At 40.9% G+C, this 12877-nt stretch overlaps 1 protein-coding gene across 1 annotated transcript; it reads right to left on the bottom strand.

Moving 5' to 3' along the window:
• Nucleotides 1-957: 957 nt before the first annotated feature.
• Nucleotides 958-9525, bottom strand: LOC132779238 (vomeronasal type-2 receptor 26-like). The gene is made up of 4 exons (XM_067469581.1): nt 9382-9525; nt 8702-8868; nt 4301-4506; nt 958-1859 (listed from the first exon to the last, which is right to left on the bottom strand). The coding sequence occupies exons 1-4, from the start codon at nt 9523-9525 to the stop codon at nt 958-960; spliced, it is 1419 nt and encodes a 472-aa protein (XP_067325682.1).
• Nucleotides 9526-12877: the final 3352 nt, after the last annotated feature.

Here is a 12877-nt window from a genome sequence, read left to right as displayed (position 1 = left end):
AGGCCACAGAAACAATGTTGGGAAGATACTTGTGGATCCAAGCCAATATTATTATTATTATTATTATTATTATTATTATTACTATTACTATTATTATTATGTTTATTTATAATCCCACTTTTTCTCTCCATACGAAGACTCAAAGCAGCTTACAACTAAAAGCATTTCAATACAACTTAAATATACAAATATTTGAACAGTATTAAACAACATAAATATTCAACCTTTGGGCTGAGAAAGGTGGTATATAAATATGATAAATAAATAAAGAAATAAATAGATAAAGAAATATAAAGTCACATATATTATTATTTCCAACCTCTGCCTAGTGAATCCTTTACTATAGGTAACCTGCCATTTTGTTCCCCTACTCCTTTTTATTCTTTTTGTTCAACATAGATATCACCATACTAATGTATTATTTTCCTAGCTTGCCTTTTCATCCTCATTGATAATTTTACTACCTTGGACACACTAATGTTACTAAGCCACATGTGCTCCATCTTTAGTCTGTGAAACATTGGAGAGTACGCAGTTCTCCATAAGTTGTTCTACTAAGCTTTCTAAAAACAATAAGGTGACTGCAGTGCAAGCGCTGCTTTATTTTGTTCCAGCACTACTCTCCAAATGTCAGTAAGCTATTGTTACTGCTGCTTTTTGAAAGTGTATCTAAATCAGCAAAGAAAAAAATGTGTTAATATAACCATGTACTTTTTTCTGTTTGTTCCAGTGTAATTGGGATAGTGAAGCCTTCCCAAAGATCCTTGTCCTACGGAACAGATAAAATGTGTATTTGTGCCTTGTACATAAAATGCATGTGGCTCCCTCACAGTGTCTATTGAACACAATGAAGGATGGAACATGGGTTGAACCTTTCCAATATATTTAAATATAAATGTCATTGTATATGCATCCAGATGTCAATTGTAAATCAAAAAGGAAGGCAGAAAGCATTTCCTAACCTTTCCTTTTCATTAGCTGCTCTCTTTTGTTCTGCTCAGGCCTAAAGAGGATAATATAGCATTTGGGGGAAAAGATAAAACCTAGTAATCCAGCACTGGAAGCCAAGATGGAGAAGATCTCCACAGCCACCGTGTATTTGCCTTTGGTGGAAAGATAGGTTGGAACAAAGGTTAACCAGACGCTGCAAAAGAGCAACATGCTGAAGGTGATAAACTTGGCTTCATTAAAGCTGTCAGGTAACTTCCTTGCCAGGAAGGCCACAGTCAAGCTGATAATAGCCAGGAAGCCCATAAAGCCCAGGACACAATAAAACATGATGTCAGAGCCTTCATTGCATTTCAATACACTATTTTGAGCATATAATTCTGTGTCAGAGTCTGGGAATGGTGGTGAGGTTGCCAGCCACAGTGTACAAATCATGGCTTGAATAAGGGAGCATGACAGGACAATGGATGTGGCCAACCTTTTTCCTACCCATTTATTCATTGTGGATCCTGGCTTATTGGCCATAAAGGCTATCACAACGGTGGTGGTTTTGGCCAACAAGCAAGAAATAACCACGGAAAAGACAATTCCAAAAGCTGTTTGTCGGAGGAGACAGGTCATCTTCTGAGGTTGGCCAATGAATAGCAAAGTGCAGAGGAAGGAGAGCAGGAGGGAGATGAGAAGGGTGTAGGAGAGCATCCGGTTGTTCACTTTCACAATGGGTGTGTTGTGGTACTTCACAAAGATTGCTAACACCAGAGCGGTCATGAAAGAGAGGGCAACGGCAGAAGTCGCCAAACCAATTCCCAAAGGTTCCTCATAAGACAAGAATGTTACAACCTTTCGAAGGCAAAAGTCATGGTTCTTGTTTGAATAATAGCCCTCTTGACACTGAAAACATCTGTCCTCATCTGGAAAAAAAATAAATGTGAACTCAGGCAAAATTTACATACTTGGCTGTTCTATGGTGAGAAGCTCTAAAAAGCAAGACTTAGGTTTCCATAGTTTTAAATAAGGTATAGCAGAATCAGAATAGGTGCTTTGATTGTGTGTTCCTGCATGAAAGTGGGTTGGACTGGATGGACTTCGTGGTTTTTTCCAATTCTATGAATCTGTGATTCTAGGAAGGTTGCAGCATTCATTCAGAGGTATGTTTACATACTTGGTTTAACTGTGTTAAGATTCCTTCAGTCACTAGTGACCTAGGACACAAATAGATCCTGGACAACACAGTTGCATATGAGTTTTAACTTTGTCCAGACGAAGAGCTTTTGTATGACTTTTCCTATTGTCTCAAATAAATCTATATCACACAAATATGTTTTGGGAAAAGACATCACTAGACTTGCATTGGAGGAAGAAGGACTCTTTGCAGAAGTTCAAACTGTGTATACTGAAATGGATGGGAAGTAGTTAGTAATAGGCTTGTGCACGGATTCGGAGTGGTCAATCCAATCCTTTGGGCAATGCGGCTTGTTCGGCATGGCCAGATGGCTGTAACAGTAAGGGCCCAGCCACCACATTTTTTTGTTCATTACACGACCATGTCCAGCCGATCACGGCTCCTCCTCCCCTATTTGGCATCAGAAGCTGCCATGTGTTAGTCATACAGGGTTTCCCGGTGAGCCCTGCCTGTTGGACCAATCTGATTAGAAGAATGCTATGATGTGTCTTACGTACTGCTTCCTTAACCCCATTGCTCAAACCCAGACTCCCTTGCAAGGAAGAAAGGAAAGGATCCCAGGAACAGAAAGGGGAGCCTTGTAAGTTCTCCATTGCCACCAATTGACCAGATCTTCCTAGATCTTTTGGCTGCCTAGCCAAATACAGACATTTTCATTAGCCGATTTTCAGGAGACTTCCATAAAACGGATCTGGGTGCCCAACAAAATTCAGATCCCAAAACCAGATCACCTGCCAGCCAAATTGCACAAGCCTAGTTAGTATCCCCCTTTTGTTCCTGGGATCTTTTCCTTTCTTCCTTGCAAGGGAGTCTGGGTTTGTGCAATAAGGTTAAAAAAGCACCCTTCCTTCCTTCCTTCCTTCCTTCCTTCCTTCCTTCCTTCCTTCCTTCCTTCCTTCCTTCCTTCCTTCCTTCCTTCACTCTCTAGTCACCAATTTGAAGAACACATAAGCAATTTTGCCTTGATGGGTCTTTGTTCATCTCTACATCATAAGACTGAGGTTGCTGCTGGTTCCATCTTGTCTGCACTTGCCAACAAGATGGAATCAGCAGTATTCTCAATCATCATGTTCAAGATAATTATCTGTATTAGTTAGCAAAACCTACACATGCATTTAGAATTGAGGGAAATGGCTGTCTGTTTGATCACTTGAGAATCACAATCCTACTGTCACAATGCACAGTAAAACTTTCAGCAATTGTTGCTAACAAGGACACAGAGAAATACTGAATTTTAAATTGCATTATCTCCCCCTCCCCTTCCCCCACCCCTCTCTCTCTCATGAATGGTCTTATATGTATGCTAAGGTCTTTTGGCTATACTGTTAGAAATAAGACTTAGTATTTATACTAATAATTGTCGAAGGCTTTCATGGCTGGAATCACTAGGTTCTTGTGGTTTTTTTCGGGCTATAGAGCCATGTTCTAGAGGCATTTCTCCTAGAACATGGCTCTATAGCCCGAAAAAACCCACAAGAACCTATACTAATAATCTTTCATGTTGCTCATTTGTGTCAGTATGCACTTATTCTGCAACCATGAATTCAACCATCCATGGCTTGATTTTTTTTAACATATACAATCAAAATTGAGCGTGCCTTGGACTGCGAGAAGATCCAACCAGTCCATCCTCCAGGAAATAAAGCCCGACTGCTCATTGGAGGGAAGGAGACTAGAGACAAAGTTGAAGTACTTTGGCCACATCATGAGGAGACAGCAAAGCCTAGAGAAGACAATTATTCTGGGGAAAGTGGAAGGCAAAAGGAAGAGGGGCCGACCAAGGGCAAGATGGATTGATGGCATCCTTGAAGTGACTGGACTGACCTTGAAGGAGCAGGGGGTGGTGAGGGCCAACAGGGAGCTCTGGCGTGGGCTGGTCCATGAGGTCACAAAGAGTCAGAGACGACTAAACGAATGAACAACAACAACAATCAAAATATACACCTTGATTTTGTCATTTTGTATAACAGATACCATTACTACATCACTGTATATAAAGAGACTTAAGAATTAATGCATTCTGGTATCCACGGGAGGCCTGCAACTAACATCCAACAAATACCAAAAGCCACTGTGATTGCAATGGCCCATGGCTTGATGCAAGTAAGATTTGATTTAGGAACTGTCTGCCTGGAGGTGGAAATGCTGGGGGAAAGCCTCATCTCCTACCTGTATAGATGGAAATCTCCCCTTCAGGACACGGAAGGCAATCATAGCAACAGAATGGCTGCCCTTCTACATTTAACTTTCTATTTCCTGGGGAGCATTCGTCATTGCACAGTGATAATGGCCGTGTCTGTTCAGAAATGAAAGAGGGGAATATTTCAGCATTATGAAAAACAATGACAATAACATCTTCACAATTTCTAAGTAATCTGACCGGAGGGAAAAGGAATCAAGTCTAGTGCATAGGTCAAAAGATGATCATATGTAAGCATCCTGATCACGTTTTTGTTTTGTTGTTCATCAATACACTGCATAAACAGGATAGATAGATAGATAGATAGATAGATAGATAGATAGATAGATAGATAGAGAGATAGAGAGATAGAGAGATAGAGAGATAGAGAGATAGAGAGATAGAGAGATAGAGAGATAGAGAGTTAGAGAGATAGAGAGATAGAGATAGAGATAGAGATAGAGATAGAGATAGAGATAGAGATAGAGATAGAGATATATCTTCTTATACGTGTTACAGTTTTCCTCATTTTACTCTCTTTTAAGCTGGTGCTCTTCCACACACCCCTATATCCCAGAATAGCAAGACAGAGATTCCCACATTATCTGAGTGTGGACTCAGATAACCCACTTCAAATCAGATATTGTGGGATTTTCTGCCTAGATATTCTGGAACATAGGGCTGTGTGGAAGGGCCTCTGGGGAGGGAAAGACCAGTCCATGAACTGTGTTCTGCCCTTCAACTTAAAAGGAGTAAAATGTGGAGAATTGTGCAAATATGTCTTTCAGACCGCCCCCCCCCCCCCGACCCCCCAGAGGCAACTCCTGAAATTTCCTTAAAGTCCACAGATTTTTCCAATGTTCTACTTTTAGGCTGATCATTGAGATATTTTTTTGCCGGGCTTTAGCACAGCTGTTAAATCACCAGCAATGATAAGATCTACCAACTGAAAGGTTGCAAGTTCAAAGCTCCAGGTTGGTATAAGTTGCCGACTGTCGGCCCAGCTTACTGTTTACCTCAGCAGTTCAAAAACAGTTTGAGCTGTAAGTAGAGAAATTAAAAGGTAAAGGTAAAGGTTTTCCCCTGACATTAGGTCCAGTTGTGTCTGACTCTGGGGGGTGGTGTTCATCTCCATTTCTAAGCTGAAGAGCCAGCGTTGTTCGTAGACACCTCCAAGGTCATGTGGATGGCATGACTGTATGGAGCACCGTTACCTTCCTGCCAGAGCAGTACCTATTGATCTACTCATATCTGCATGTTTTCGAACTGCTAGGTTGGCAGAAGCTGGGGCTGACAGTGGGAGCTCATACCGCTCCCCGGATTCGACCCTACAACCTTTAGGTCAACAAGATCAGCAGCTCAGTGTTTTAACCCACTGCGCCACCAGGGGATAAATTAGGTACCTCTAAAACAAGCAAGAAAAAGATCAGAAGATGCCCTGCAACTGAAAGGAAGAAGTCCTGATGCTCTTCATCATAGAGGATGGAGTGACAGCTCCCCCTTGTGGCTGGATTCAAGCACAACCTCCAAGGCGCCAAAAAGCTGGCCGTTGACACAACATACCTCCTTTCTATTCTGTCTGTCTCTGTCCTGTCTATTCAAAATGCCATTTAATGTTTGCCGTGTATGTGTACTGTCATTGGCCCTGAGTCCCCTTGGGGAGATAGGGGGACTATAAATTTTATTTATTTATTTATTTATTTATTTATTATTCGAACTTATATGCCACCACTCCCCTGGTGCTCGGAGCGGCTTACAAGAATGACTAAAATCTAACACAATTTAAAAACAATTTAAAAACAGCAATATCAACAATCAAAGGCCTGTCGAAACAGGTATGTCTTACATGCCCTGCGGAAACTGATAAGTCCCGCAAGGCACCGACTTCAGGTGGCAGACTATTCCAGAGTGATGGTGCCACTGCTGTAAAGGCTCTGCGTCTGGTTGCTGCTAGACGCAAGGTCTTGACATTGGGAATTTCCAACAAATCTTGGTCCTCAGAACGGAGGGATCTCTGGGGTTGGTAGGGGGTGAGGCGGTCCATCAGGTACATCAGCCCCAGACCATGCAAGGCCTTAAAGGTGAGTACCATCACTTTGAAAGTGATCCAGTGCTCAATTGGTAACCAATGCAGCTGTAGTAAGATTGGTGTTATGTGGCATCTCATTGGAATTCCCGCAAGAAGCCGAGCGGGAATAAGATGTTGTTATTATTTATTATTTTACTAATTTTATTAATTTACTAATTTTCTTACAACTGAGCTGAAATGAAATTCCAATCCATCCCTAAAGACAGAGATATCAAGTGCACAGATAATAAGCTACTTTAAATACACATATATTGTGAGCATCTATGTAGACCTTGCCTGGTTAAATATGCTGGGCCATTCAATGGCATCTGCATCAATGGTGAAGGATCGGCCTCTGGAATCCTCTAAACCTACATATCCAACTTTAACACGAAGAAAAGACAGATTTGGGAAAGTGACCCAATTAATAATATCATATCCACCAACAACTTCTCCATTTTGGTCAATGGAAAACTCCCCAGCACTGTTGTTAAATGACCGACTTCTCAGGTAATGGGAGATCTAAATGGAAGAAACACAGCCACATAAACATATGTACTTTGTGTGATAATGTTTTGAGTTAAGGTTCCCTTTAAAAAAGCTTTAGTCAGATTAATGCTTGTGACAAAGATCATGAAGATATCTCTTAGAGTTATAAATCTTTACTAGCTTAATTCTCACATGCAAGAGTTATGAGATTTGCAAACACCTTGGCAGTAAGATCAGTTTACCTTTAGATTCCCAGGTATGTGTCCATGTGTAGATTCAGAATGTAGTAAAAATGTAACTGAATTCAAATCACAACAAAGGAATCTTGTGGGCTAACTTGAGGCTCTTTTGAACTACGCAAATTATTATTCCACTGTATTGTCGAAGGCTTTCATGGCCGAAATCGCTGGGTTGTTGTTGTATGCAGAGGCAGCCCTAGGTAATTTTCAATGGTAAGCAAACAGTATTTTGGCGCGCACCCCCTCCCCCCCCAACCAATATTTGATATATATTTTCTGTTCGTCTTGTGAGTTCTGTGTGCCATATTTGGTTCAATTCCATCATTGGTGGAGTTCAGAATGCTCTTTGATTTTTAGGTGAACTATACATCCCAGTAACTACAACCCGCATATGTCAAGGTCTATTTTCCCCCAAGAGCACCTCAAGAGCGCCCCTGGGCAAAATCAACTATACTGAGAATGCTTACTTTGCATAATGGGTTGGGCCGCCCCTGGTTGTATGGCCATGTTCTAGAAGCATTCACTCCTGACGTTTTGCCTGCATCTATGGCAGGCATCCTCAGAAGATGCCTGCCACAGATGAAGGTGAAAGGTAGGGAGAGAATGCTTCTAAAACATGGCTATACAGCCCAAAAAACCTACAACAACCTATTATTCCACTTTAATTACCAGGGGTGAATCCTGAGATTTAATTTCCTCAAACTTGTGATGAGGTTAGTTCTAAATGTTCTAAATACCCTTCCTGAAACTGCAAATCCCAGGAATCCAAAGGATGACAATTAAAATTGAATCATAATCCTATGTTTGCATAGTGCAAAACAGCACTTAGTCGACTGTATCATATGCAACTGATGATGGCTGTTGCTTTAATATATGTGAGGTGTTCTGCTAAGGACAGTACCTGCCATGATTGTGGAGTTAACATACTCCTTCTCCCTCCAGTCATCACTGCTCTCCTCTTTGATGGGGATGAATACATGGCATGGAAAGCATATGTCAGGGCATAGACTGCATTATAAATTGCATAGCTGTGGATAGACATGCTCATTTCAAAAATTGAGCTTGGAAGAGTCTCCAGTTTCTCTTCTCCAGTGCACATGTTCTCATCCAGTTCATCCAGGGCAGAGGTGGGGAATAGGCAATTAAATGCCTCTTGCCAGAAAGCCCTCACAAAGCCATCCCCCTTTTCTGAGGTATGCTTTCTTGTCTGCAGAAATTGTCTGAATCCTAACACCTCCTTCGAATGAAGTGTCAAGGATAGAGCACCATGGAGGAAATGTATATCCATTGATTTTTGATCGAGGGATGATGTGAAATCAATCTCCCCTGTCATAATCCAAACTTTTCTTTGGTTTTGAATTGATATACCTTCAGATTTGAAAAGGTGCTCCATAATTCTTAAATAAATCATACTCTGAACCTCACCATGAAATATTATGGCAGTGGCTGAGCTGTTGAAGACACGCCGAAATGTGTCAGTCCAGTCATTTATAGCTTCAATGACACCTTTCCGAAAATGTTTTGCTGGTAATTTCTCAATGATGTCAATGCAAATACCATTCTGAGTAAGCATGGGAAGCAACCCCATCACAAACCTTTCTAGACTCTCAGCTTCATCATAGATCACCCCAATCCATATCCACCTAAAAAGGAGCAACAACCTGAGCAGCCACATCTGCTGCTTATTCCCAGTTGGGAACATCCAGTGGAAGAAGGCAGCCTCATTTTGGTTATTCTCTTCTGTAGCAGAGCTATATGTGATCTGGGAATAAAAGCCAAGGAAGAATAAAATGAAAGGTTTACAGATACGTGAAACATAAAAAATGTGTGTGTGCACACGTGCAGCTTGAAATCCCACTCAGTCAATTTGTAAAAGCCCGAGAGCTTAAAGATGTTTCAATTTGCTGACTGAATAGAGCGAAGATGAGGCTATCATGGTCTTTCTAAGTTCCAAAGTCTTTGAGGAGCTACCAAGGAGCTCTTCTCCCTTGTTACCACCAATGAGTCTAAGAAGGTCTAAGGAAGATTTAGTCCTTCAAATGACTGAGGATCAATCCTTGAACTCACTGGTTATATGGGAGGAGTACCCTGTTTTAAGGCAAATGGGTGGCTTGTAGGGGGAGCTATGGCAGATGGAGGTGCTGCATTCCTCCACCTGTAATAACCCAAAGTGGTACACCTGAAGACATAACTTTCATTTAAAGCTGGGTAGGTCATCTAGATCTTCTTCCAAATTTACATGTTCTAACATTCCTTCCAACTATCATGTTCTTACCTGCGCAATTTTGTAGATGCTCAGGATGTGTGACATGAGGAAGCAAATGTTAGAGTTGGGTCCCGCAATGACTGCTGGAAAAATCTTTTGGGTATCGCATTTGAAGTTAGGGATAAATCTGTCTCTTGTTGAGAGAAGCTTCATTGTGGCTAGATAGGTCCAAATTGGATGAAAATTGTTGTTGTAGATATGAAAGCCCACAGTGACATTAGGTAAGATCTGGAGATTCTCATTTATCTCCTTTACAGCAAACACCACGGCCAGGATGTGCTGGTAAAACTGAGTGACCCCTCTGTAATGAGAATTATATGCCACATTTCAAACTATAATAAAACATAAAACAGTAGCTCATAATATGCTGAATAAAACATTGCATCATGATATCTTGTAGAGCCCTAGTTCAGGGAAGAGATGGGCTTCTTAAAACACCATCCCATAATAATAATAATAATAATAATAATAATAATAATAATAAGTAGTAGTAGTAGTAGTAGTCCAGGATTGAAAAATCAGCTGATGACCCAAATGCAGACTGTGCAAGGAAGCTGATGAATCCATAGACCATATCCTCAGCTGCTTCAAGAAAATTGCACAGATGGACTACAAACAAAGACACAGCTCTGTGGCCCAAATGAAACATTAAACTTATGTCACAAGTACCACCTGCCAGCAGTAAAGAATTGGTGGGATTATAAACCTGCAAAGGTTGTGGAAAATGAACACACAAAAATACTGTAGGACTTTCGAATCCAGATTGACAAAGTTTTGGAACACAATTCACCAGACATCACAATTGTGGAAAGAAAAAAGTTTGGATTATTGATGTCGCCATACCAGGTGACAGCCGCTTTGAGGAAAAACAACAGGAAAAACTCAGCCATTATCATGACCTCAAAATTGAACTGCAATGGCTCTGGCATAAAACAGGACATGTGGTCCCAGTGGTCACTGGCACACTGGGTACTGTGCCAAAAGATCTCAGCCGGCATTTGGAAACAATGAACATTGACAAAATCACAATCTGTCAACTGCAAAAGGCCACCTTACTTGGAACTGCGCGCATCATTTGAAAATGCATCACACAGTCCTAGATGCTTGGGAAGTTTTCGACTTGTGATTTTGTGATGCGAAATCCAGCGTATAGATCTCACTTGCCGTGACATACTGTGTTTTTGTGACAGCAAAATAATAATAATAAGGAGGAGGAGGAGAAGTACTTTGTTTTTGTATCCTGTCACCATCTCCCCAAAGGGTCAAACAGAATTAAAGCATAGTACTGTAAAATGTACATGAATAACATCATAAAACAACATAAAAACAACATTAAATGACATTATCAATCAACCATAGACTGATATAATAATCAAATACTAGACTCAGGCAGGCAGGGGCTTGAGCAATAAAGTTGCAGTTACATAGACAGGGCAGATGGAAAAATGCAGGAGTCAGATGGTAGGGCTAGGATATATCTACAGGGAAAGGAACAGTGGTAAAGTGCAGAAACAAGATATTGGGTTATGGCTAGTTGGGAAAAATTATCTAGTGAACTGTTTAATCAAAGGCACTGTGGAACATCCACATTTTAGGTCTTTACAAAAAGCGTACAGGTGGGCACCAGTCTAATCCCCCTGGGGGGGGAGAGTTCCAGAGCTGGGGGCACCACCAAGATGGCCCTCTCCCTTGTCCCCATGAACCGGGATTTGTGGTGGAGGTGGGAGTGAGAGAAGGGCCTCCTCTGAAGATCTTAGAGCCCATGTAGATTCTTAGGAGAAGATAGGCAGGTCCCAAACTATTTAGGGCTTTCCTTTGGAAGTCAGTAGTGAACATTTGCATGAAAAATTATGTTAATCTTTTGCAGCAAAGACATGAGCCTTGTGATATTTCAGACATTTAACATATAGTATTTAATGGACTTCAACTCATAGCTCCACAATTATAAGCATCATGGAATGGTGGATATGAGAAGACTAGTTGTTAGCCAATTATGATCTTAACAAAGACATGGATAAGAGGTTGACACACGGCACCTGACACATGTAAAGAAATGCTCACAATTATCAGTGTTCAAACCTGCCACCAAATGATTGTTACTCTATGATTCAGAAGAGTGTCAAGATGACATGGTTCTTCCTTATGACTTTATTCCCAAAATGATACAGCGATATAGCTAAAGGTAACTAAAACAGAATTAAAAAATTATATAAGTAAAACATTCAACTACTTACGAGAGGGACTCAAGAGATACCTGATTTGGATCTTTTGTGAAATTTCTGTCTTCATAAATGAGGAGTAGCTGAGAAATGACTACAGGAATAATCAGGTCTCCTGCGTAGTAATAATCATGAAGAATGGATAGAGGCTTGCTGACGGCACATTCAGGATCAGGAAGAAGGCTGCATACACCCACTGGGAGCAGCACCAAAACCAAAGCCAGAAAAACCATCAGCTTCGAAGAAAATAGATGTTTAGAGAAACAATCCATCTTTGGCAGCACAATCAATCACTTCTGAAACACAGCCTGAAGATGGTTGGAAATAGATGGGGGAAATGGATTGACAGAGCTCTGCAGTTAGAAATCTCCAGGCACTGAGAATATTTATAGATTTAATATTGATTTCCTAGTTCTGCTTGTGGCATCTAGAATTCCTTAGGGGCCTTGAGAAGAAGTCAACATAATCCTGACTAATTTCAAAATTACTATGGAGGTAATCACCTATCGAAATTATAGGTTCTTCATGGCTGTTCCAGGCAAAAACATGTTCCACATACAGAATCACAGAGCTGAATCTAGTTTTAGCAATGCTAGAGTAGACCCATTCTAATCAATGGGATTTTACTAAAGCATGATTTCCTTCATTTTGGTACCTGAATTCCTATTGATTCCAAATTATTTATTCTATGTATTATTGAATCTGTATCAATTTTAGGTGACTCTTTAGTGCTTCCCTTACATTTCAATGTAGGGAAGCAAGATTCAAAAGTACCCACAAAATGAGAAAGCCTCAAGAAAGAAATTTTCTAGCTATTGACAGATTAGACAGATGGGCCAAAATTAACAAAATGAAGTTCAACAGTGACAAATGCAAGATACTCCACTTTGGCAGGAAAAACGAAATGCAAAGATACAGAATGGGGGACGCCTGGCTCGAGAGCAGTACGTGTGAAAAAAATCTTGAAGTCCTCGTGGACATGAGCCAACAATGTGATGTGGCGGCAAAAAAAGCCAATGGGATTTTGGCCAACATCAATAGGAGCATAGTGTCTAGATCTAGGGAAGTCATGCTACCCCTCTATGCTGCTTTGGTTAGACCACACCTGGAATATTGTGTCCAATTCTGGGCACCACAATTCAAGAGAGAAATTGACAAGCTGGAATGTGTCCAGAGGAGAGCGACTAAAATGATAAAAAGTCTGGAGAACAAGCCCTATGAGGAGCGGCTTAAGGAGCTGGGCATGTTTAGCCTGAAGAAGAGAAGGCTGAGAGGGGATATGATAG

This window comes from Anolis sagrei, chromosome 6, assembly GCF_037176765.1.
Source record: "Anolis sagrei isolate rAnoSag1 chromosome 6, rAnoSag1.mat, whole genome shotgun sequence".
In the NCBI taxonomy this organism is placed as follows: Eukaryota; Metazoa; Chordata; class Lepidosauria; order Squamata; family Dactyloidae; genus Anolis; species Anolis sagrei.
Note: the sequence above shows the minus strand (reverse complement) of the source record. Positions and strands in the feature narration are given on the sequence as shown.

Excerpts from the sequence above, each read along its gene's own strand:
- LOC132779238 (XM_067469581.1), bottom strand. The coding sequence starts at position 9,525 with ATGAAGCTTCTCTCAACAAGAGACAGATTTATCCCTAACTTCAAATGC. Across the intron at positions 4,507-8,701 it reads GAAGCTGAGAGTCTAGAAAG|ATTACTTAGAAATTGTGAAG; the intron begins GTTTGTGATGGG and ends CCCTCCGGTCAG. Across the intron at positions 1,860-4,300 it reads GGAGATTTCCATCTATACAG|ATGAGGACAGATGTTTTCAG; the intron begins GTAGGAGATGAG and ends TTTTTTTTCCAG.